We start from the raw sequence: 26,147 nt of genomic DNA, 5'->3' as shown, positions 1-26,147 counted from the left end.
TTTTTTTTTCTTTTTTTTCTATTTCTTCGTTTATTGTTTTTTTTAGAATCACATTATTTACTCATTAATGCAGAATATCTAATGAACTCATCAATGCAGAATATCTTTATCCTTATAACAATCATTCTACAGACATTTATGCACCGAGTTGGCATACAGTATAAATTTTGACTCTTAATCCCATAAGTACCGTGACGCGTTTCTGTATTCATTCTGGTTACTATTTGGCGATTTTATACAGCTTCAGAAACTTATGTCGAGGATTAAAATAGTGAAAACTGTGGCCATTAATCTTCTGCCCTCTGTAGGCGCTTCCTTATGTTAATAGAAGGGTCAAAACTCAAGATAGAAATGCGTCCCAGTACTGAAGGGGTTAATAATATGTACTCGTATTTCATAGTTGAAGGAAAATTAAATTAAACTTACATGGAAAAGTAGAAGACTTGCAGCCGACGGGCCTTCCCTTACAAAAAAAAAAAGAAAGCAGGTTCTAGAGAAATTATTCGAGTTAACAAAACAATTAAACCTGTAGGTGTGCTAGGAATCAGACGTCAAAGGAAAAAATGCGCATCCAAATTCGAAGATGTGCTTTGAAACCTTCCTGTTGAAAGAGTTCAAGTCATGTGAAGGAGGATATACACAAGCAAACAAACTCTAGACCTTGCTAGGAAAAGGAATGGAAGATTGAGAATACTGGTAAAATCTTGCATTATAAAAGTGAAGAGGTAAAAAAAAATAATTATGCAGCGAAATCACGGCAGGAGGTGATGGATGCAGTTACCAAGATCAAAGGAGCAGGTGGCGTGAAAATAGCTGTAGAATAGCAAGAGATTGGAGTAAAAAAAACAACAAAAAAAACAGACAGAAGAGTGGAGTTAACAAGACGAAAAGCTTTTCATTCCACCCTGACTAAAGAAATATATGTGTGAAAAATATAAAACACAGAAATTGTCCCCCAACTTTCCTCCATCTTTGGTGCAAAAGCAAGCGACAAAACTCGAAAAGAGAATGCTCAATTTGTCATGAGATTGGTATAATTTTTCTTCAAGTTCATCCTAAATGTGTTGTCATTCTTTAACATTGTGTGAGAAAACGAGAATCTTATGGTAAATTATTCTAAAAACAAGTAGCGTGCTCGAATTGTACTTTTATGAACAGCAGTGGCTAGTACATTCTCTCTCTCTCTCTCTCTCTCTCTCTCTCTCTCTCTCTCTCTCTCTCTCTCTCTCTCTCTCTCTCTCTCTCTCTCTCTCTCTCTCTCTCTCTCTCTCTCTCTCTCTCTCTCTCTCTCTCTCTCTCTCTCTCTCTCTCTCTCACCACACACTCATACGCTTTGCTTCCTTTATGTCTTTTGAGAGCTCCGAGAAATGGTCCGGGAGTTTATATCTTCGCATCTGCACCAAAAAGAAAACTCCGTCCTTCACTTCGTCCGTGAACCTGTAAGAGGAATTGCTAACTTCAGTACAGTGACGTGTTTCCATTTTCATTCTGCTTACTATTTGGTGATCTTATACAGCTTCAGAAACTCATATGGGGCATTAGAATAGTGAAAACTGTTGTAATTAATCTTCTGACCGCTATAGATCCTTCCCAATGTCAATAAAATGGCCTAATCATACACAATTCTCAAGGTAAAAACATGTTCCAGTACGAAAGGGTTTAAGCCAGCTGTGACGATTTATGGGGAAAATAGATGTACCTCAACGAGAAGGTCCGTCAGGGAAGCAAAATATTTCAAGTAGCTCAAAAAGTTAAACCTGTAGAGGTGACCATCGAAACCCACCTGATGACGAATACAGACGAGTAGTCTTCCCGAAGACAGGCGATGATGGTTCTGAGAGCAAATGTCAAGAGATTTTCTGCAGTTCTTTCATGTAGAGATTTCTTTGCCAGCATCGCATTCATGGAACTTTCTGTCGGGAGGAATGGGTGGGTGTGGGTCTGTGGTCTGTCCCTCGGCCATATTCAGAAACGGCTTGCGCTCTCATCACGACAATTTTTCAAGTCCCCATAGTCGACTAGCAGGGTTTATTCAAAACAATTTCTCCTTATGATAAACTAGAAATCTTGCTAATGCTTCACCAGAACTATGAAAATACCCTTAAAAACATGAGTATCTTCAACTGAAGCCTTTGGAAGTTGTCGTCATGAGAGAGCAAAGCGTTTCTGAATATGGTCCCTGTACCTCAAACCAATAAAACGATTCCATAGAGCCAAGATAGATCACGTTCTTTTTTTTATCTGTGTTATCATTGGCTTAAGAAAAACAAATATCGGATTTTAGGCATTCGTTGAGAAACATTTACTTGTTGGAAAATAACATTAGTAGAACTTTAGTTTGTTTGAAAGAATGAACACATCAAAACTATGATAAATATGGGCATGAGAGAGAGAGAGAGAGAGAGAGAGAGAGAGAGAGAGAGAGAGAGAGACTATGCTTGTTTTCTCGTGACTACCTTTATCAGAGTCGAGCAGAGAAGCAATCCTTTCGTGCATTACCGCAGACTCCACCAGCAGCATCTTCACGCCAGAGGTCGGCAACAACATCTTCTCTGTCCACCCGCTTTGATCAGCTAACTGGTCGAGGTTATTGCGGTCAAACAAATCATACACCTGCGAGTCAACATAATGCATATATTAGATTAGTCCAACCGTTACAAGTACTCGTATGTAATAAGTGCACGTTCTTATATAGAGGATTTTTTTTTTTTTTTTTTTTCTTGTAGCAGGAGAATAGTCGGGCTGTAGGAAGGAAGCTCAGTCAGATTGGAGGCGGATCTTCATTCTTAATTTAAGTTGCGTATATCATGAATACCTACTTAAAGAATTCGGTAAATAAATCATAATCACATAATTGAAAATTAGCAATTTATTTACCGTAAAGGAAGCTTGGAGATTCTTTTTTAATATTTTCAGGTCCTGGCTGTCTGAGATATCTGGAGCGTAGAGAAGCAGCACTTGAGAGTCACTGGACAGCGGTTTGTTTCTAAATGGCTTTTGTTTGACTGCAGTAGAAATAATAGTTCTTCGTTATATATGTAGCGGAACACAATTCAGGAGTGTGGAATTATGACTGTATTATAAGTAAGATCATGTAGATTAATCTGACAAGAGTTGTGCAGTCATTAATAGTTCAGATAGTTTCAAAAGCACTATACATGAGGCAGTGGCAGTTCATCCTGTGTTTTGATAGTTTAGTGGAATGCGTGCATTATACATACCTATAACTCCTTTCAGCCTAAGGATTTTGGCGATGAATGCGGGAGAGCTGATGACAACAACAATCATGGCCACAAAGCAGAGCACCACGCCCGCCAGCACTCCCCATCCGATTTTCTCCCACATCCTGCATGATAATGATGCCCATTAATTAGATCAGCGGCGTTCATCCTGTTTCCTCTCAAACCGGCGACGTACACCGTCAGCATTCATATATAAGAATAATGAATGCAAATAAATTTTTACACATTATATTGATCAATGCTATTTACTTATTTTTTTATGGATATAGTATAATAAAGTTTCGCAAAAATTAAAAAATCAATGCCATTCAGCCGTGACAAGTGACAGTGCCATACTCATCGATATCACGTTTGCCATAAGCACATTGTTTGATGGAGGATCAATAATTATTTTCCTTCCCAGTTTCCCATGGCACACCTGCAGTTGCTTCGCGGCACACCAGTGACTTAAGTGATGAGACAGTAAGAGGAGTGAGTGTTGACGGTGATAGTGAGGAGGAAGAAGAGCAACTACACGTGAGAACAGTTTAAACACATGCCGTGTGTGTGTGTAATTCACTGTTTGATCTGCTGCAGTCTCTGACGAGACAGCCAGTCGTTAACCTACGGAACGAGCTCAGAGCTCATTATTTCCGATCTTCGGATAGGCCTGAGACCAGGCACACACCACACACCGGGACAACAAGGTCACAACTCCTCGATTTATATCCCGTACCTACTCACTGCTAGGTGAACAGGGGCTACACGTGAAAGGAGACACACCCAAATATCTCCACCCGGCCGGAGAATCGAACCCCGTTCCTCTGGCTTGTGAAGCCAGCGCTCTAACCACTGAGCTACCGGGCGGTGTGTGTGTGTGTGTGTGTGTCTTTTTGTCTATACATTCATGTAGGATTCACCTTTATGTGACACACCAATAAGCAGGTTGTGATGCAATATTACCCTTTAAACACACACACACACACACACACACACACACACACACACACACACATACACGGCCCGGTAACTCAGTGGTTAGAGCGCTGGCTACACAAGCCAGAGGACCGGGGTTCGATTCCCCGGCCGGGTGGAGATATTTGGGTGTGTCTCCTTTCACGTGTAGCCCCTGTTCACCTAGCAGTGAGTAGGTACGGGATATAAATCGAGGAGTTGTGACCTTGTTGTCCCGGTGTGTGGTGTGTGCCTGGTCTCAGGCCTATCCGAAGATCGGAAATAATGAGTTCTGAGCTCGTTCCGTAGGGTAACGTCTGGCTGTCTCGTCAGAGACTGCAGCAGATCAAACAGTGAAACACACACACACACACACACACACAGATATATAGATAGATCATTTATTGACCACAGAGAATCATGCATTTGTGGAAATAATCTGGTCCAAATATACAATACAAATCAATAAAGAAATTACAACACGAGTAAAAGTACTATGAGCTCAAAATAAAGCGATGCGATGTGTGTAAATCATTAAAACACTAACTTTGAACGGATAAAACACGACATCTAAAAAACCAAAGCAAACTCATGTGTAAAAACAAAGGAAAAACATGAATTCTTCCCAACTATTGTTTAAGGAGAAAACAAGCATTTATAAAACAAAACATTAAGCTTCTTCAATGGATGTTTTAAAACTTATTAAAAGCAGATAAAAAAGAAAGCATTAATAAAACAGAGAGAATAGAAATAAGAACTTCTCTCAACATTAATACAAGGACAGAATTTTATGTACAGTCGCTCACACAGTTTCATAGTGAAATATGTTTATCATGAAGTCATTTACTATTGTTGCGTTATAGGATAGTCTTACTTGAGAGGAAATAGGACAGCTTTTTATGGCATGTGTCTTTGTTTGTGTTACTCCCCATGGAAATAATCTTTCTTCCAGGGGCAGGCATCTCCTTCCTTATTTGTTCGAATGTCTTCTTTCTATTGCTAACGAGTGTGCACCGAGATGTAGTTTTGTTCATGATACTCGTTGAATTTCATTGACGCTGATGTTATTTAGTGTGGATGCCGTATACTAATAATTCTGGGTTAACTATTTTATAGAAGACTATCTACCTTGTTTAATACTGAGTTCATAGCACGTAATTTCACTTCCTCGCAATACCATCACTGTCACCGAAAACCAGCTTGTGATGTATCTGGACACAGCATCACAGGAACCGAGTGCAACTCTGATCGTATACATCACACTGTTAACGTGATTTCAGGCAAACACAGTAGTTTTTGTACAAAAAAAGCAAATATTTAAAGTAAAGTAGGGGATAAGGTGGTGAGCGTGGGATTGGGCAGACGTCCACGCGTAGGTTCGAATCCAGCAGCGGATTGTCGTTCATTGTACTGCTTTCAGTCAACATTTTTTTAAGAATTTTCTTTATCTTAATTACACACACACACACACACACACACACACACACACACACACACACACACACACACACACACACACACACACACACACACACACACACAGGCAGGCAAGCAGACAAAGCGGAGTTGAGGGAGATGCATGGCCATGAGGACTCACGACATTGGTGGGGAAGCTATCAGTTCTGTTCCTCTCTCAGGTGAGGGTGGAGTGGGTTTGCAGGTTTTGGTGGTGAATAGTATGTTCTCCGGGCTCACATGGACATTAGAGATTGGATTCATCTGTCAATACGTCGACCATCACCATGGAGAAACAGAGGTTAGCATAAGAAATTCACTTTTTTTTTGTGAGATACATTGCGTTTATATACTATTATCAAAATCTTCCACAGCGCAGTAGTTAACACAAAACTTCTGCAGTGAATTTAGTAATTGTGACATATGTACAGTACTCACCACGAAGCAATAACAGGCATTTGGGTCAAAGGAATGTTTCAGGGTGACCAGCGACAGGGTGATGTTTGCTTTCAGGTCTGTTTTCTGAAACTAAAGCGAAGGAAAATTTCTTAGAAGCTCAGTCCCGCAGGATCCCACGAGATGATTTAACAAAGAACGACACAAGAAAAATACAAATTCTCTGTTCTTTCATCATTCCATTATTTATATACACTTTGTTTGCATGGTCGCCTTTTAGAAGCGACTGTCCATATAATGCACATATGAGAAAAACAAAAAGAAAACGAAATTGGGACAGTCTAATGGCATAACAAACGTAACCGAGACTCTTGACCAAAGATGTTTGTGTTTTTTCTTTATTACTATATTTACATGAACAGAGAAGGTAAAGTTAAAAATAGATAGATAAAACACGTAACTCTCTTACCAGCTTTTTTATGTACCCTAATCCATGACGTGCGCTACAGACCTTGTAATCTGTCTCTGTTGTGGTCTGTTGGGAAGTAAATAAAACAAATAAATTAATTAGCAAGAACAACAACAATAATAGCTAATCTCTCTCTCTCTCTCTCTCTCTCTCTCTCTCTCTCTCTCTCTCTCTCTCTCTCTCTCTCTCTCTCTCTCTCTCTCTCTCTCTCTCTCTCTCTCTCTCTCTCTCTCTCTCTCTCTCTCTCTCTCTCTCTCTCTCTCTCTTTCTGTTCGTTAATGCATGTTCCTTTTGACATGCATAAAACACCATAGTACAAACAAAAGAAAGAGTTCAAGATACTTTCCTTGTAGATGGTGAGATTCCAGTTCTTCACAGTAGGACTGACATCTTTCATTTCGATTGTTAGGCTATCATACCTAGTGCCATAGAGAAAAAAAAAGACGTATTAGGATACGTAGACACTGATGAATTGATTGACTGATTGTGTGAGTGAGTGAGTGAGTAACAGATGTACCTACGGAACGAGCTCAGAGCTCATTATTTCCGATCTTCGGATAGACCTGAGACCAAGCACACACCACACACCGGAACAACAAGGTCACAACTCCTCGACTTACATCCCGTACCTACTCACTGCTAGGTGAACAGGGGCTACACGTGAAAGGAGACACACCCAAATATCTCCACCCGGCCGGGGAATCGAACCCCGGTCCTCTGGCTTGTGAAGCCAGCGCTCTAACCACTGAGCTACCGTGTGTGTGTGTGTGTGTGTATATATATATATATATATATATATATATATATATATATATATATATATATATATATATATATATATATATATATATATATATATATATATATATATATATATAATTCACCTCGGTCACCTGCTGGTCACCCAGCCAGTCTTCCCCATTACGGAGCGAGCTCAGAGCTCATAGACCGATCTTCGGGTAGGACTGAGACCACAACACATACTCCACACACCGGGAAAGCGAGGCCACAACCCCTCGAGTTACATCCCGTACCTATTTACTGCTAGGTGAACAGGGACCACACATTAAGAAGCTTGCCCATTTGCCTCGCCGCCTCCGGGATTCGAACCCGGGCCCTCTCGAGTGTGAGTCGAGCGTGCTAACCACTGTGTGTGTGTGTGTGTGTGTGTGTGTGTGTGCGGTGACGGAGTTCGTGATATTCAGTTTGCGTGCATGTATGTATGTCCAGTGGTTTTATCTGTATAGTTGCATCACTACATTCATTACTGGAAGAGTACAGTGATTCATCAGAAGCTTACTAGTCAAGCAGCATGCAATGTAGATGATATAGCCAAGGAGATGTTTAAGCTGTAAGGTATTTATCCGCGTATTAAGACAATGTATCAACGAGAATGTGTTTGAACAGAGACTCACGTGAAAGACAGTACTTTGTAATGATTCAAGTATAAACCCGGGCAGGAGAAACAATTGGAGTTCACGTTTGCAGACATCGTCACCATCCAATTTCCTTCATGGCAGGGATTGAGCTTCCCTTCAACCTGGAAGAACGTGCAAGGCTACTATGTTACTTTGTCTCTTCAGTAGCATAACGCGTTTCCATATACATTCAGCTTTCAATTTGGTGATTTTATACAGCTTCAGAAATTCATGTGGGGGATTGAAATAGTGTAGACTGTGGCTATTAATCTTCTGACCTGCATAGACTATTTTTAGTGTCAATGAAATGGTCTAATCGTACACAAATCTCATGATAAAAATGTGCCTCAATACTGAAGGGATTAAGACAAACCAGTTATACAAGAAGGTTTTAGTGGAGTCTAGAAAGTTTGTTGTTTTTTCCTTCATGATGAGATACACTGTAACAGATCGAGTAACAAGCAAAGCGATCTTTTCCTATTCTATGTGTGTCGTCTTACCGGCTCGCCATTGGGATCGCTGTCGTCAGTAGTATTGCAGCTCCTCAGTTTTCGTGTCAGCTCTCCTGCACCACAAGGAAACAAAGAATTAGGCAAGAAGTGTACAATGCCAGGACAGTGTCAGGCTTCCTCATCACAAGTCTTTCATATTTATTTATTTTTTTTTTTTTTTTCCTGAAGTTTATAAGCTCTCATTGTGTACCTAGTTTCGTTTCGTGTTTTTTTTTTTTTTTTCTTACTTTCTTTCTTTCTTCTGTGACATGTTGATGTTTTCAATATTGTTTCTTTTTTTTTTTAAGTTGGTACTGTTCCTGCTGAATCACTATTACCTACAATAGTGACAACAACAACTACTGCTACTACTACTACTACTACTACTACTACTACTACTACTACTACTACTACTACTACTACTACTACTACTACTACTACTGCAACGACATCTATGAGAAGAAGAAAAAAAGAAAAGAAAAGAAAAGAAAAAGAGTCACCAGAGTGTTAATTTTATGTCATGTGTATGAGACTCGTAACTTACAACTCACTCACTGATTATTCCAGGGGTGCAATAACTGAGTCATGACGCAGGAGGACTGACCTTTGTTTGCGCAGAAAGGATCTTTGTATGTAATGTTGTACACAAAGGACGAGTATTCTTTAACGGCTCTTGCATCGACTTTCAACACCTCGCACTGCTTATCCTCTGCTGCACAGCCTGGCCCAGCGATCGCGAAGAAGAGACACAGAATTTAGCCACAAACACACAGTAAAATATATCCTACACAGTTCATGATTGGAGAGAAAGATCTACACTAAATTCGCCATATACTTGTTTTAGCCATCCAATCGTGTTTCTAAACTTCTTGGCGTGTCTGTGCCATTTTCAACAAGATTTGGCTTAAGCCCTTCATTTCCATGACGAGTTTTCATATTCATTCTGCTTACTATTTGGCGATTTTTATATAGCTATAGAAACTTATGTGAGGATTAGAATAGTGAAGACTGTTGACATTAATCTTCTGACCACCATAAACCCTTCCTAATTTCAATGAAATGGTCTAATCGCACACACATCTCAATGTAAAAATGTGTCCCCGTACTGAAGGGGTTAAATTGATCTCTGTGGCACCTTAGTGGACCCATGCTTCCGTGCCTTGAACGATGCTTACAAAAAATACACTGAGGCATTGCACGCCCTACTGAAAGGCACGCCATTCTGTCATGATTCTCTACTTGGATTTTAAAAGACGAAATCACAGTAACAGTATATTTTGTCATTAAATATTGGAGAAAAACATATTCATACTACAATAATCAGATTGAAACGTGTGTGTTGAGATCGAGGGAGGGGCACTGCTTAATCACCTTACCTGTCAGTAGTAATGCAAAAAAGTAAATCACCGCTGGTGCCTGGTTTCTTGACATGACACATTGAGGAAGACAAACTGTAAATAAATAAATACAGAAATGAGTTATATATTTACATAAAAACAGTAAGCAACCAAACAATTCACTGGTGGAGTTTGCTTAGCATTTTTTACGCCATTTCAATTTGAAGTCACTCATCGTTCAGATGAAGTACAGATCCTCAAGAAGTGGATCTTATGACATCCTATACAAGGGTTAAGTACAGGAACTTCCTGTTTGTATATATATATATATATATATATATATATATATATATATATATATATATATATATATATATATATATATATATAAACTCTCCCTCATCATCATCATTCTATCTCTGCACAACTTAATGACAAAAGTCACACACAAAAACCTCTTCCTCAGCATCATCATCTTTGAAACTTTGAAACTTTGAACTCATTCTGCCTGAAGATGTTCCATGAAAAGGAACGAAACGTTGCAAACAACTCTACTTTTGGACAGCTCATCGGGGCTCTTACTGCTCAAAACAAAGAATTAATAAGACAAATAGAGAAAGCTCAGCAAAAACTGAACAATGCTGAAGTTGCTCACGCCTTCAATATCGTCTGCAAACAAGAGAATCTACTCCCTGGCTACACTAATATATATATATATATATATATATATATATATATATATATATATATATATATATATATATATATATATATATGATGTCATGGGTACTAGTAACAATACTACATGCAAACAACGTATGTTTACTCTAATCCTTTTATATATCATGTTGATTTTATTTTAGACATGGATTATTTATTTATAGTTGAGTTTTTTTTCATACAATGTCAATAATTTGAAGCTTGAAGAGTGTGAGGCAGCACCTATAAGAAGCAGAACTTCACGGAAAAAAATGCAAAACTATTTAGAATACATATAGATGCAGATGTGTTGAATCATTCTAAGCTTCATTTTCTACAAATATTAGAGCTTGTTTCGAATTGATTTGAAGTGCTGTAGACAAAGGCGTTACCACCACAAATACCACTCAGGCTTTCAAGAACCTCAACCTCACCACGACCTTCCTACAGAAAACAAATCAACTCCACCGCATAAAGCCTGAACACCTCGCCACCGCATACCGCACCTTTGGGGCACTAGTCACAGCCTGCACGGCCCAAACAAACCTCCAAGAAGTAGAAAGGCGTTACCACTTTAGTGAGTTTTGCTACATGTTTTCTTGGTCGCAACATTATTTTCCTGCTCTTCATTGGAACAGCGCTGCCACCACTCTGTGTATCCATGTGTTTACTCTTTTTTACTATATTTTTTTTATATGTTCATTGTTTACTGGTCGTTTTATCAATTTATATAAGTTGATGTTTTATGTTTTTCTGTGGTAGCGTTCTGTTTTGTTTTGTTTTGTTTTTTTCATCTTATTTATAGATTTATATTGGTCCAATTATAAGATTTATTGAAACGAAGCTATGTGTAAATCTTGAAATGCAGTTAATGTGGTGAAAATTATATACATATAATGAAATTGAAAGTGATGTTGATAATGACGGTAACCAGTCATTGCAGATCCTGCTCATTATTATTCTCTGCTATCACCTCGCATCCTTCTGCCTCACAGATGCCACATTCTTTCAACCTAATTTCACCCTATAAACAGACCTGTCTTTTGGGCACCCTGGATGAAAAACTATGCTTATATGTGTATTAAATTAGTGTCACCACTGTCACGTAATTGTCGTGACTCTAGACTTGCCTTGTGATAGTAGGAGAGCGTAGTTGTATTTAGTAGACTGGAGTGTTGAGGTACTGAGCTGAGGCATGCCTGCTTACTGGCTGAGTAGTGACGCTTTGGCACTGGAGAATATCATACACACACACACACACACACACACACACACACACACACACATATATATATATATATATATATATATATATATATATATATATATATATATATATATATATATATATATATATATATATATATATATATATATATATATATATATATATATATATATATATATATATATATATATATATATATATATGAAATACTCTCCAGTGCCAAAGTGTAATTTTCCCCTATTTATTCTAACATTATTCTCTCTCTCTCTCTCTCTCTCTCTCTCTCTCTCTCTCTCTCTCTCTCAAAAGATATAACAAGATGTGGATATATGTGTAACAGACTAGGAAATCGATGGAGGAGGATGTGGAGTAAAAGCATAATTCACTCAACAGAAGTGGAAGGGTGTGACGATCTTGATGCCACGGTGTAGTAGATAGTACCGTAGGTAAACCTTGGAGGAAAGATCAAGAATGATGAAGTACTTATTGAGTGAATGACTGAAAGAAAGGTCGGATAGATGACTAGATAGGAAGGTTTTTGTCAACTTTACTCCGAGGTGCAAATGGTAGAGCCAGTCGAGGTGCCGTTGAAGAGACTTGTAGCGCGCTATTCCCAACGAGTAAACACAACAAGCTGGATCATAGCCGCTGTGGTGATGCTCTCTGGCTGAGTTGTGTGCATGCAGGAGATTTTGACGTGGAATTGTTGAAGGTATTATTATATGTGTTTTATCGTTGTTTTAGCTAATACAACATACGCAACTAAGTCCTTCGCAGAGCTACCTGCTTCTAACTGTTTGGAGAATTTCGGTCCCCCTTTCATCCCTGTCGGAGATCAATAAGTTTACCTCAAAATTTAGTTCTTCCATCTATCAACTGGACACAACCTCTCAAATAACTTTCCGCTTTTCTTCAATGACACAACTGTTCTCTTTACACTGAATATCTTGGGTCTGCCATTTTATTTTATTCATAACTGGAAATCTCACATCATTTCTCCAGCCAAAACAGCCTCTATAAAATTAGGCGTTCTGAATAGCCTCCGCCAGTTTTTCTCATCCTCAACTGCTAACTCTACACAAGGGCCTTATCTGTCCATGTATGGAGTATGCCTCACGAGTATGGGAAGGTTATACTCACACTGTTATATTTGACAGAGTGGAATCAAAAGCTTTTCCTCTTAGCAATTCCTCTTTTTTAACTGACAGTCTTCAACCTCTTTCTCACCACAACAGATTTGCATCTCTTGTTATCTTCTATTCCATCATGCTAATTGCTCTTCTGATCAAGCTAACTGTATGCCTCCTGGGCCTCCCCCTCCTCCAGTAGCCTTGATGCACAAGACTCTTCTTCACTCATTCCTTCTCTGTCAACGTCTATAATGCAAAAGGTAACCAGTACTTTAAATTATTCGTCCCTTTCTCCGATAAACTCTGCAACTCCCTGCTTGCTTCGGTATTTCCATCTTCCTATGACTTGAATGCTCTCAAGATGAAGAAAGTTTTGCCAGACCTCTAAAATCTTTAACTATACCATACACATGCTGAGAACAATGCTGTTTCAAACATGTAACTGCAAATGCCCACAGGAGTGTCTCAAACAGTGTTTTCTAAGATTCTCCATGGTAAAAGTGGCATCTTCATTACTGGGCTGGTGTAAAAATTTGTACGTTGAATTAATCGTATTTTCATTAAGTTAACTCATAGTATGGAAGTTTTTTTTTTTTTTTTTTTTTTTTTTTTTTTTCTTTTTCCTTCCTTTGAAATCCAAAACTTACTTAAATTATTCTCAAAATTTCAGAATTCAACATGGCTTCTGATTCATTAGCCTGGTTTGAGTTTTTGCTCAATCCTGCATTATTGGAATCTCACTTGAACCAGAGCAATCCTGGTAAGTGATGCTTTATCTTTCAACAAAAGTTACATACAACATTCTGCTGTTGTAAATTTTAATGCTTTTATGTAATTCATATCAGGGAATGTGATTGTATTTTCTGTAGATAATGTGAATAATAATTTTGGCACTCCCTGATATAGTGGATAAGCGACACAGACAAGCAATTGAGGAAACAGTGCATGAAAGTCCCACTCCTTACTGAGGAGTGCATGCACTCCTCACTGTGCTGCAAATGTTGTACCATGAATATATTGTACCCGGTAATGTTTTGGCAAGACAAACACAAGCCAAGGCTGGGGTGGCAGTGAGGCACTTTATAGAGCCAGTTTATTGAGGGTCATCATTCCATCCTGTAAGGTCTGAGTTCAATCCCCACCCACCTCCAGGGCATACAGTAGTATATTAACTTATCACATTGTTCTAGTTAATCTCAGAAATTGAAGAAGTCTTGAAATTTTTATCCATATCTTTTATTGCAGAACCTTCAGCAATAGGACTCATCATTCAGTTCATCTACAATTCTATCAAGAGAAGTGATGGGGGAAATGTTGAAGTGAGTCTTGATACTATTCTTTTCTAGAGATATCTGATTTTGGTGATTTTTATGATAAACCATTCTGTAATTATTAACATATACAAACTCAGTATTTACTCAGCCTTCAGTCTCAGCAGCAGCAATGTCTTTAATCTATATACTGTACATAATTCTGTGGAAAATGTTACATCACATAGATAGCTTTATTAATGTTTGTTTGGAATGTGTTTACCTTGACTGAAAAGTATCTAACCTCAATATTTCTTACATCTTTATTTATTCTGTATTATATTTTTTTTCAGCTTGAGACCATGGATCTTACAGCCCAAGAAAACACAAAAAAGAAAAATGCCCTCTCTGTCTTGGCTCTTAAGACTGCAGCTCATTTGAAATGGAACTTGGAAACATTCGAGCAAAAGTAGGTAAAATATTATTCTGTGTGTGACATGCTGGAAAGGAGCCAAGCTTGTACTGTTCCATCTCTATATAACTGTTTTTATCCAACTTTTCTTTAAAATCTTGAATATTTCTGGCACACCACCTCTCCCTCCAGTCCATTCCATGCATCAATGCTTCTATGAGAGAGGCTAAACTTCTATGACTTTCAGATTACCACTTCACATGCAAGATGCCCTCTTAGTTGCACTGCTGGCTGAGACAGGAGAAGAAATGAGCACTCCCTCGCTACATGGAACATTAGATACAGGGCCGTTACTACCATACCAGCTTTTCAGTTTGGCTCTGTACCATCGATATGCTCTCAGGGCCCTTGTTCAAGCAAAACTGCCAGCCAAGCCTGTTAAGGTTTCCAATGTGCCAATGTGAGTTAAAATTTTGGTTTTTAGAGCAGTTCCTTACTGGAGAGAAATATTGCATTCTTTTCTTTGTTTATATAATTTTTTTTTTAGTTGTGTTGTGTTCATATTAAGGTAATCCCACACTTCATCAGTAATTATTTCTTTACTTGCCTGCTGTAAGTAATGCTTCATTTCTGTATACATATATGGAACAGAAGCACTCTTGTGAATCTATCCAACAATGAAGAAGGAAAAAGAAAAGAATGTTCTTATTACTTTCTTGCTTCTAATGGGGTTCTAATTTTCATCTTTGGTATATCACTAAGAATGGAATGGTTTCATTGTGTATAGAAACTACATAGGATGATAAAGTAGATGCCAGCAGTCATTAAGATATTATTGAATTTTCTCACCTTTTTTCTTTTATTTATTTTTTCCTGTGAACTCTGTCTGTAGTCCTGGACAACAAGATCCAACTCAAGAGTCTCGTGAGGTGCAGGAAGGTATACTGAGTGTCTTGGACAGAGGGGCCGATGTTTCAGTCCGAGTACTTGAGCAGTTACTTGGAGCAGGAGAGGTAAGTCAGCAGTGAAGATTGTAAAGAAAAAGGTCATTGGTTCCTTTTTATTATTTATTAATGCATTCTGAGTAATATATGTGATGAAAACATTGATATAATTTAGTTTTTAGTTTCCTCATGCAATGTACAGAATAATCCAACATCATTCACCAACATCTTGACTTCTGATTTTCACACTTGCTAGATGTGAAGCAGGTGAATGAGGTGATCTACATGTATCAGATGAAAATGTTGTGTTTAGGCTATTTTAAGTTAATTACAAGCAAAAATTGCAATTTTTTTATAACATTGGGTTATGTGAAAAAAGCTTTATGTAATTCACATATTTTTGCAATCTTTAGTCATCAGTATGATCCCACACCTCACATTGATCCTGGTGGAACAAAGAAAGGAAAAGTTTTCATTCTGTCATCTTTGTCATTTATAAACTTCTACTGACAATTGCTTTTTAACATATCCTTCATGCTCGGTGAAGGTACGGGCACCAGTAATGGCCACATTCACCGTCCACACTCACCAGAGTTCAGCTGTAAGCCATATCTGGGAACGTTGCCAACTTGTTGCTGATGAGCAGTTCAAATGTCAGGTTTGTTTCACGATTAATCATTTTTATTTGTAATTTAGCATGTAGCCTCTTATGCACAATTGCTCCTCCTCTGCTTAGTGGATTTTTTCATCAATATTTATGGTTATGAGGTTCAACTAATTTTTTTTTTTTTTTTTTTTTTTTTTTTTTTTAGGATAAAAACTAATAATATCATCAATATAAATCCTTATAATAAAGAAATATTTGATATGTAATTGTTTATGTATATAGATAAACTTAAGTTTTAGTTTCCCTTACATGGTCTGTTTGCAGATACACTATGATTTAGGAGCATATCACTTTCTTCAAGAAAGATATGAAGATGGATATTCTCACTTTGCTGAGGCTTATAAACTGATGTCAGAATTGGGACCACACGCTGAGTATTGCCAAGTAAATATTGACAAGTTGAGAGGTTACTACAACAGTTGTGCTTCACTTTGTGGACGTTCAACCCCATTAGAAAAAAGGTCACTCTATGACAGGTTTCTCTACTCTGTGGGCAATGGATACCAAGTAAGTTTCTGTTTTATTTTCAATTACTTATTTGCTTGTTTAACTATTTGTTATTATTGTTATTATTATTGTTTTTCTATTAATTGTTAATCTATTTTCTATTTGTCTTCCAGGACCTGGTCAAAGTTCTGTCTGAGGACAATTTGGTATTTGAAATTCCATTATATCTTCGCAAAAATCTTGAACTGGACTTGCAAGCATGGCCCAAGAAAGCCCCTCAAGGACTACTGATGCAGGTAATTTCTTTAGGTGGTTATGTCTTCTCTCACTTAAAAGATTCTTTTTCATTGTCTATAACTTCAGAGGTTTTTATATTTTTGTTTTGAAAGCTGCAATTGAGTATACAGTTTATCATATGAATATTTTAGGTACAGACTCTGAACACCATTCGATGTGTACTGGAAGGAGAATCATGGAACAGTGGCTACCCGCTTCACTTGGCCCAGTCTGGGAAATCAGGGGTTCAATTTCTTATTCAGGTAAGAAAATATCAAGATGTTTTACATTACATATCATTTAGAAGTTTCCAGAAAATTACTTGGAACACATAGCTTCATAGAAACTGTTGTAGCTAAAGATGATATGTCAAGATTTCAGTTTGAATTATAAAGATAGACTGATGTTCATCACGTTCATCATAAAAGTGATTCTCATTGAAGTAGAGGGACTAGTTATTTGAATTATTGTGTCAAGTTGGTAGGTGGAGGAATAATGTTCGAGACATTGGACAATACTGATTTTGCTCTGCCCCAATCAGAAATTTTAGATCAGAAGTCAGGCATTCTGTGGCTTTCCTACATGAGCTATTTTATTCAGACTTGCATTGCTGAAAGTGATGGATTCCATATTATGTGTGTAATATGTTTCTAGTATGCCAATGCTACATGTCTAAGTGTACAAATACTGTTTTCACATGCAATTTATTTGAAAACTCAAGATTTTATTCCTTTTCAGGCACTAGCAGCAAAGTTCTCAAAATTTAACAACTTACACAAAGAAAGACTGCGCATGTTCCTAATGGCCATAAGTATTGCCTCAGACATGTGTGAGACCCTCATTCCTGCAATCAGAGCTTGTCCTCCAATCAAAGCTCTGTTCTCACAAGAAGAATTGCTTTTGATGTGGCCGAAGTGTGAAGAATCTCCACATCAGGATTATCAAACAGGTAAGAAGTACTGTTTAGGCACTTGTGATTGGGCTTATTGAATGATGTATGGTGACCATGGTGACCAGATGCATGCATTGGATTCACTTACTGAGCATCATTGCTTTGCTATTTAGATCAAATAAAGTAATTGGTATTCTTTGTTTCTTTACAGTCAATAAATAAATCTATCTCTGTATATGTCATGCCAGCTATCCCAGATGTGATGGCCCAGACATAATATACTTATGCACACACATCATTCACACTCTTAGTGCCTTAGTGCCTTCAGTCTATGGTGGAAAGAGACAATCTTGTCTCCAAGACTTTCTGGGAGAGGCAAAGAATACTTCCATGTGCTGTATTTTATGCATGTCATAAGAGGTAGCTGAAAGGAACAGAGCAAGAGGGCTAAGAATCCCTTTTCTCTGCATGGTTTCTCATAAACAGGCACAAGAGCAGCCAGGTCATAAATACTGTCATATAGCTTGATTGTCATACAAAAGAAAGTGAATGGGAATGACATTTAAAATAGTATGTTTAAGATGTTCCATATGGCTCAGTTCTATCATCCACCCTATTCCAGTTCATAAATGATTCCAAGCAAACTAATTGTCTCTTCCATTGTTACACTGATGACTCTACCCTGCATTTCAGTCATTTGCAAATCAGCCAAGTAAGTTTATTACAGAGAAGTTACAAAATTATTTTCTTATGATCTTTCTATTATTTGAGGACTATCAGAACATCTTTCCTAATTTGTTTTTAATTTATTTGCAGCAGATCCAAGTAGCCTAAATGACATAATATGGGAGTTGATTCATTCCTACAATCCAGAAGTATTGAAAAATGCTGTGATGCTTTATAAAACTACATTACCTCCTAGGCAAGACATACCAAAGAAAGAAATTCCAGAACTCAATACTAAAGTAAGACATTTTTTGTAATAAGTTCATAAAGATACATGAAAATTTCAGGTTGGCATGTAAAACTACAAATATCAAGTTGACATGATTTAACAGTTAAAACTAAGAAAGGAAACTTATCCCAAAGCAAAGTAAATCAAGTAGTTGAGATTTTACCTAGAAATGACATCACAGTTCAGTGAGCTTCCCTTTTACTTTTTCTGAACTTTGCAGTGGGAGATGCCCATCCCCATATACAACACCTTGATGAAGCTGCCACAAACACCTCAAAGAGAATTGGTGTTTTTGTGCATTGCAAAGGCTGTGGAACTTGCTCAGGCAAGGGTAAGTCTGGTAATGGATGGTGCTGATTTTTGTAGTCCACTCACACACATCTACAAATTCATTCATTCATATTACTATTTTGGCAGGTATCTAGTACTATTTCTTGCCACCTTGTCCTGGGAAAAATAAAGAGCCATGTTTGATTGCCATGTTAACTCTTGAAATGCTTTGTTCTCTTATCTTTGTTGATTCATCTTCTTGAGATGTTGGATAGTCAACAGCTAGGAGAGGGCCATCTCATTATATGTAGTTATGCATTAAGGTTTTCTTTCCAGAGCTTCAGGAGTTCTTTAAGTCTTTTAGAAGAAGCCAGTAGCCATGCAGCAAAACTCCCAGGAAGGGAAACTGGTCGCCTTTGTAAACTGTTGATATGGATGTTACTTATGACCAAGATTCAGCGTTGTATACATGAATTACCCTGTGTTGATAGTAAGTATGAATGCCCACTTGCCATTATAGTCTGTATTTAAGTCTTTATTTTTGTGTCTGAAAATTTGAGGGGGTCTCTCTCTCTCTCTCTCTCTCTCTCTCTCTCTCTCTCTCTCTCTCTCTCTCTCTCTCTCTCTCTCTCTCTCTCTCTCTCTCTCTCTCTCTCTCTCTCTCTCTCTCTCTCTCTCTCTCTCTCTCACACACACACACACACACACACACACACACACACACACACACACACACACACACACACACACACACACACACACACACACACACACACACACACACACACACACCGGGCGGAGCGGAGAATGTTGGGCGGTCTCCTCACACCCGCGCCCCTGTCCACCCAGCAGTTAGTGGGTACCGAGTGTTAGTCGGGGGTTGTGTCCCGCCTCTCGGGGTGGCGGCCTGGCACCTGCCGCGGCATGTAGCTGAAGGGTGCAAACCCGTGATCCCCAAAACCCGGCTTCGGCCAAACCACAATTAGGTAAATACACACACACACACACACACACACACACACACACACACACACACACACACACACACACACTGCATAGTGTAGTGGTTAGCATGCTCGACACACAATTGAGAGGCCCAGGTTCGAGTCCCAGTAAGCAGCAAGGCAAATGGACAAGCCTCTTAATGTGTGGCCCCTGTTCACCTAGCAGTAAATAGGTACGGGATGTAACTCAAGGGGTTGTGGCCTCGCTCCGTGTGTGTGTGTGTGATGTGGTCTCAGTCCTACCCGAAGATCGGTCTATGAGCTCTGAGCTTGCTCCGTAATGGGGAAGACTGGCTGGGTGACCAGCAGCCGACCGAGGTGAATTACACACACAGGTAGTGTAGTGTTTAGCACGCTTGACTCACACTCAATTGGGTCCGGGTTAGAGTCCTGGAGGCGGCTAGGCAAATGGGCAAGCCTCTTAATGTGTAGCCCCTGTTCACCTAGCAACAAATAGATATGGGATGTAACTCGAGGGGTTTTGGCCTCACTTTCCCGGTGTGTGGAGTGTGTTGCGGTCTCAGTCCTGCCCAAAGATCGGTTTATGAGCTCTGAGCTTGCTTTGAATGGGGAAGACTGGCTGGATGACCAGCAGGCGACCGAGGTGAATTACACACACACACACACACACACACACACACACACACACACACACACGATTAGGGAAGGTTTGTTGGTCATTTCCTCCTATCAAACTATTTGCTTTTAACATAGGAGAACTGGATGCTTTACCTGCTTGCTCATAAGTTACGATGGATCTAATTATTTTCCACCGGATTCAAAGTCAGATCTCTTATGTGTTGTAAGTGTGCTAAGCTGGACAATAACGCTTTTGTTTAGATGTTTGCAATACTCTTGTTAAAGTATTGCAGTGCTAGAGTTTTGATTTATACAAAGAAAATCACCTCAGTATACTACAAATTTTTTTCATTTCAATCATGAGAACTTTTTATTTACAGGTAATGTATTGAGTGAGTTGACGAGTGAGGCCCGGCAGTGTCTTAGTGCTCACAGCGGAAGGGACGGCATTGCTCCTTGGACGGGTGTAAATAACTGGTACTTTATGTTCATTCTTTTCTTTTTCCATCACGATTAACTTATAATAGCATATCTTGTTATCCAGAGTCTACCTTTTAATAACGTTAGAGTAGTTCCCTCAATGTCATAATGTTCAACAGTTGGACTCTTTGACCTCTTCAGTACTGGGACATATTTTTACCACGAGTTTTGGGTGTGATTAGATGATTTTATTTACATTAAAAAGGGTCTAGGGGGGTACAGTCATCACTATTCTTATGCTCACACAAGATTCTGAAGGTGTTTCCATGCAGACATTCACACACCAACATCCAGTATATCTCAAGCTTCCCACCACACTCTTGTCTTTGCCAGTGTCTCATTATGCTTTGATGTTGCTCCACCCTATGGTCTAGAATTGATAATGATAAGAGACCACTGACCCCATGCATTAGCAGCAACCTGACTGTGTAATTTGATGGATTCAGTAATATGATAAGATGTATATTTCTTGCAATAAACCAGTGTTGTAAAGTCATCTTTTCACCAGGTGCATTCTTTTGCTGCTTAATGCTGGTGAGTGGGGCAGCCTCTTAGGAGGTATATCTTTGCCTTCCCACATATACCTGCTGGGACTGGTAAAGCCTCTAGCTGCCACTGCCCATGCCCTGAGGGAAAAGCACACCAGTAAAACTGTGTGGTATGATCTCTGGGACGTAGGTAAGCTAATGTTCTAGATGTTTTATGGTTGTCATGATATTTTACTCATTATTAACTATACTCTATTGACTGTTGGGAAGGATTATTGTTCTTATTAATATTTCAATATGTATAAGTTCAATGTTTCTATAATTCAAGGAGCCTTAAACTTTCACCGTACATTTTGAGGAAATTAGAACTTGCAGTTTATAAAATCCCTGTAGGTGTCTAACTTTGAGTGAAGTTTTTTTCATGACACTTGAAAAACCAAAGACTCAGAGAATATATTTTGGCTTGAAATGTTACCAAGGTTTTTCTCTTAAGATACATACAGTGAAGCTGAAGTGATAGTGATTATGATAAGATGATTACACTAAGGTCATTTCTGTTATCCTGCAGTTGTTGGAATCATTGCCAATAGCTCACAGCACAAGCGGTCCAGTTCTGGACAGTCTCTCTCCATGGAACGGCATCATGATTCAGGTATTGGTTGCTTTCTAGTTCCTGTGGGAATGATGGATATCTGTAAATGTTATAAATATTTAGTTGAACAATAGATGACAAAGATAAAATTGCCAAGCATACTTATGGAATATATTTCCTTTTACAGTTGTCATGAGTCGGTCTGCTTTTCTTGACTTTCTTGAAAACTTACGTGAACCAAGTTGCTTGTCCATCCTTATCTCCCTCCTTGGTCATGTTTTGAACCTGCTGAACCAGGAGCCAAGCAGTGAGATTCACATAGATCACTTGGCCATGTGGCCACAAACTGTCAATGGGTAAGTGTTTTGAGAAAGTAGTTCATAGTTTCATATTTATACTAAAGTTCAGCTCCATTGATGCATTGTTCCTTAATTGTGTAGAGAATAATGCAGCCAAATAAGAATGCCTTCCACACACACACACACACACACACATGCACACGCACACGCACACGCACGCACACCGCGTAGTGTAGTGGTTAGCACACTCGACTCACAATCGAGAGGCCCGGGTTCGAGTCCCGCAAAGCAGCAAGGCAAATGGGCAAGCCTCTTAATGTGTGGCCCCTGTTCACCTAGCAGTAAATAGGTACGGGATGTAACTCGAGGGGTTGTGGCCTCACTTTCCCAGTGTGTGTTGTGTGTGATGTGGTCTCAGTCCTACCTGAAGATTGGTCTATGAGCTCTGAGCTCGCTCCGTAATGGGAAAGACTGATTGGGTGACCAGCAGGCGACCGAGGAGGTGAATTACACGCACACATACACACACACACACACACACACACACACACACACACACACACACACACACACACACACACACACACACACACCGCATAGTGTAGTGGTTAGGACTCTCGACTCACACTCGAGAGGGTCCAGGTTCGAGTCCCGGAGGCGGCGAGGCAAATGGGCAAGCCGCTTTATGTGTGGCCCCTGTTCACCTAGCAGTAAATAGGTACAGGATGTAACTCGAGGGGTTGTGACCTCACTTTCCCGGTGTGTGTTGTGTGTGATGTGGTCTCAGTCCTACCCGAAGATTGGTCTATGAGCTCTGAGCTCGCTCAGTAATGGGAAAGACTGGCTGGGTGACCAGCAGGCAACCAAGGAGGTGAATTACATGCACACGTACACACACACACACACACACACACACACACACACACACACACACACACACACACACACACACACACACACACACACACACCACGTAGTGTAGTGGTTAGCACGCTCGACTCACAATCGAGAGGGCCGGGTTCGAATCCCGGAGCGGTGAGGCAATGGGCAAGCCTCTTAATGTGTAGCCCCTGTTCATCTAGCAGTAAATAGGTACGGGATGTAACTCGAGGGGTTGTGGCCTCGCTTTCCTGGTGTGTGGAGTGTGTGATGTGGTCTCAGTCCTACCCGAAGATTGGTCTATGAGCTCTGAGCTCGCTCCGTAATGGGGAAGACTGGCTGGGTGCCCAGTAGACGACCGAGGTAAATTACACACACACCGCATAGTGTAGTGGTTTGCACACTCGACTCACACTCGAGAGGGTCCGAGTTCGAGTCCCGGAGGCAGCGAGGATAATGGGCAAGCCTCTTAATGTGTGGCCCCTTTTCACCTAGCAGTAAATAGGTACGGGATGTAACTCGAGGGGTTGTGGCCTTGTTTTCCCGGTGTGTGGAGTGTGTTGTGGTCTCAGTCCTACCCGAAGATCGGTCTATGAGCTCTGAGCTCGCTCCGTAATGGGAAAGACTGGCTGGGTGACCAGCAGACAATCGTGGTGAATACACACACACACACACACACACACACACACACACACACACCTGTGGCTTGAACTCTTTCAAGAGGAGGTTTCAAGACACTTCTTCAATCTCCATTGATTCTCTTGCCAGCTCATTTGGGTCTGGCATGTCTGTGGTATTTTTTTCCTCTTTGTCTCCTTCAACCTGTGGTTCTCTTAACAAAGATTAATAGAAAATATTACAATCTAATTTTTACGTATTGATGTTTGTTAATTTTTTTACATGTTTGAAACAAAAATTGTATTCTGTTCAGAGTATATGAAAAGTAAAATATTTCTTCCAGAAATGGTTTGAAGGATAAGGTAAAAGACACCCTCACCTGGTTAGTTGATCATGCAACAAGATTGTACCCTACAGGAACACATGTAAGTGTACATTTTCTCATGCTTTTACCTTTAGAGTTTGTATGTTAGATTTTACTTCAGAAGTTTTGCCAAGTATACATTGTTATATATATTTTGATGATAAGATTTCCCATTGAAACTTTGAATATTTTCATACTCCTCAGACAAGTGCAGCCTTGTGTACTTCATGGCACTTATCCAGGGCTGACCTGGCATACATGAGTGACCAGTATCACAATGCTCTGGCCGGCTACCTCACTGCTGTCTTTGTTGCCACTGATTTTCTCAGAAACGACAATGGGCTTGACCAGTCGGTGCTCACTGACAGTATAATTAGAAGAATGATACGATGCTGCATGAACCTCAACTGCTACACACAGGCAAGTTATATGACTACCAATTTTTCAAGTGTTTAGTGAAATTAATATCTAAATTATTATCTACTTACTGATTTCTTTTGAATAAAATAATTTAGATTTTGGATTTTGAATGAGTGAATGAGTGAAGTTTGCAAACAGGTTCCATTGTATATGTATATAAATATAAATGTGAGAGGGAATGTTTCTTGTGGGGCACAGCTCCATAAAGCATCGGAAGTAGCATGATGAAATACTGATGAAGAGAACAGAGAAGATTTTGAAGGAGATATTTTATTACTAGTTTGAAAATATAAGAAATTGATCACAGAAACCAATGTTCTGCAACAGGCAGCCATCCTGTGTCAGTTCCTGGAGAACATTGACTACAGCACAGCACTCCGCTGTCTGCAGGAGAGGAGTGCTGTGGATGCCATGGATGCTTACTATTGCTGCCTTTGGGATGTGTCACTCATTGAATTCATCATTAACATGCACCACAAGCGTGGAGAGGTACAGCGCAGAGACAAGGCAGTAAGTACAACTACTTTTCTTTGCTTATGCCTACTATAATTTATGTACATTACTATTTTTCCCAAGTGGCAGTATTGTAAATGAATAACTGAAAAAATTGGACAAATACTTTGTAGCAGTATATAATGTGTCTGACTGTTAGTCACACTAACTTCTAAAATATACCTTATTAGTAAAATAACCTACATTTAAACTTGAAAACTGTAAAAATGTAATCTATGTAGTAATTAGGACTATTTCTTTTTATCTGTAGCTCAAAATGATGGGTCTCCTTGAGGTCAATTCCAACAATAATGATGAAATCCAGAGAGAAGCAGCCAAGGTTCGCAAGCACAGGTTTCTCCGCTCTATGGCAAAGCAGTATTTGTGATGAGAGTGTAGATGTGAGTTGGATATTTTGGTGACAAATATACATTAAATACTGTTCTTGCTCAGGCTGATGAAGCTTAATACAAAATTAAAGACCAGAAATCAGACACTTTAGTCCCCAGGGTTTCATATTATGTAAGTTTCATGATCCTTAAGTCTTGCATTCATTCCTAGATTCTTACCATCTAGACTTGACCTTCATACATTATTTCCTCCAGTCATATCTTTGTTGTGTATGGATCACAGATTCCTACCATTGGTGTCACTGATGGTTAAGATAAATACTTATATTCATGCTATGTGTTGCATATGCATTTCTATGTACAGTTTACATGCCTGAACATACAAATTCTTTATGTGGATAATCATTTGTTAACTACAACACTAGTCACATCAGCTTGGATGTGGGGAGAGGGAGGGAAGGCACCGATGGCAATGCTGTCTTGCAAAAAAACACACAAATAAATGAATTGTGACGGTGCTGCACTGCCAAATCACTGTGAATGTAAGGACACACACACACCCACACACCACGTGGTGCAGTGGTTAGCACGCTCGGCTCATAACCAAGAGGATGCATAGGTTCGAGTCCCGGAAAGCGGTGAGGCAAATGGGCAAGCTTCTTAATGTGTAG

At 39.3% G+C, this 26,147-nt stretch overlaps 2 protein-coding genes across 9 annotated transcripts; one reads left to right on the top strand and one right to left on the bottom strand.

Moving 5' to 3' along the window:
* Positions 1-11,684, bottom strand: LOC123515818. 4 transcript variants are annotated; one of them, XM_045274672.1, is made up of 14 exons: positions 11,571-11,684; positions 9,781-9,855; positions 9,009-9,125; positions 8,414-8,478; positions 7,911-8,035; positions 6,842-6,914; positions 6,496-6,561; positions 6,069-6,158; positions 5,773-5,894; positions 3,222-3,346; positions 2,878-3,005; positions 2,457-2,613; positions 1,784-1,913; positions 1-1,437 (listed from the first exon to the last, which is right to left on the bottom strand). In XM_045274672.1, exons 1-14 carry the CDS (start codon positions 11,635-11,637, stop codon positions 1,314-1,316), a joined length of 1,464 nt encoding a protein of 487 aa, XP_045130607.1. In that variant the 5' UTR covers positions 11,638-11,684; the 3' UTR covers positions 1-1,313. The 4 variants fall into 4 exon arrangements, with proteins under 4 accessions (XP_045130607.1, XP_045130608.1, XP_045130609.1 ...); XM_045274673.1 differs by having other exon boundaries at positions 2,878-2,936; XM_045274674.1 differs by lacking the exon at positions 11,571-11,684 and adding an exon at positions 10,987-11,109.
* Positions 10,636-26,147, top strand: LOC123515815 (integrator complex subunit 8-like). Of its 5 annotated transcripts, none has more exons than XM_045274665.1 (22): positions 10,636-11,017; positions 13,469-13,558; positions 14,044-14,117; positions 14,402-14,517; positions 14,708-14,920; positions 15,353-15,473; positions 15,952-16,062; positions 16,336-16,578; positions 16,692-16,814; positions 16,947-17,057; positions 17,533-17,743; positions 18,503-18,651; positions 18,862-18,972; positions 19,248-19,401; positions 20,875-20,971; positions 21,483-21,652; positions 22,031-22,114; positions 22,242-22,410; positions 24,194-24,275; positions 24,419-24,634; positions 24,962-25,144; positions 25,398-26,147. In XM_045274665.1, the coding sequence occupies exons 2-22, from the start codon at positions 13,477-13,479 to the stop codon at positions 25,512-25,514; spliced, it is 2,937 nt and encodes a 978-aa protein (XP_045130600.1). In that variant the 5' UTR covers positions 10,636-11,017; positions 13,469-13,476; the 3' UTR covers positions 25,515-26,147. The 5 variants fall into 5 exon arrangements, with proteins under 5 accessions (XP_045130600.1, XP_045130602.1, XP_045130601.1 ...); XM_045274667.1 differs by lacking the exon at positions 10,636-11,017 and adding an exon at positions 12,035-12,380 and having other exon boundaries at positions 24,942-25,144; XM_045274666.1 differs by lacking the exon at positions 10,636-11,017 and adding an exon at positions 12,039-12,380 and having other exon boundaries at positions 18,506-18,651.

This window comes from Portunus trituberculatus, chromosome 40, assembly GCF_017591435.1.
Source record: "Portunus trituberculatus isolate SZX2019 chromosome 40, ASM1759143v1, whole genome shotgun sequence".
Classification (NCBI taxonomy): Eukaryota; Metazoa; Arthropoda; class Malacostraca; order Decapoda; family Portunidae; genus Portunus; species Portunus trituberculatus.
This window is presented reverse-complemented; position numbering and strand designations above follow the sequence as displayed.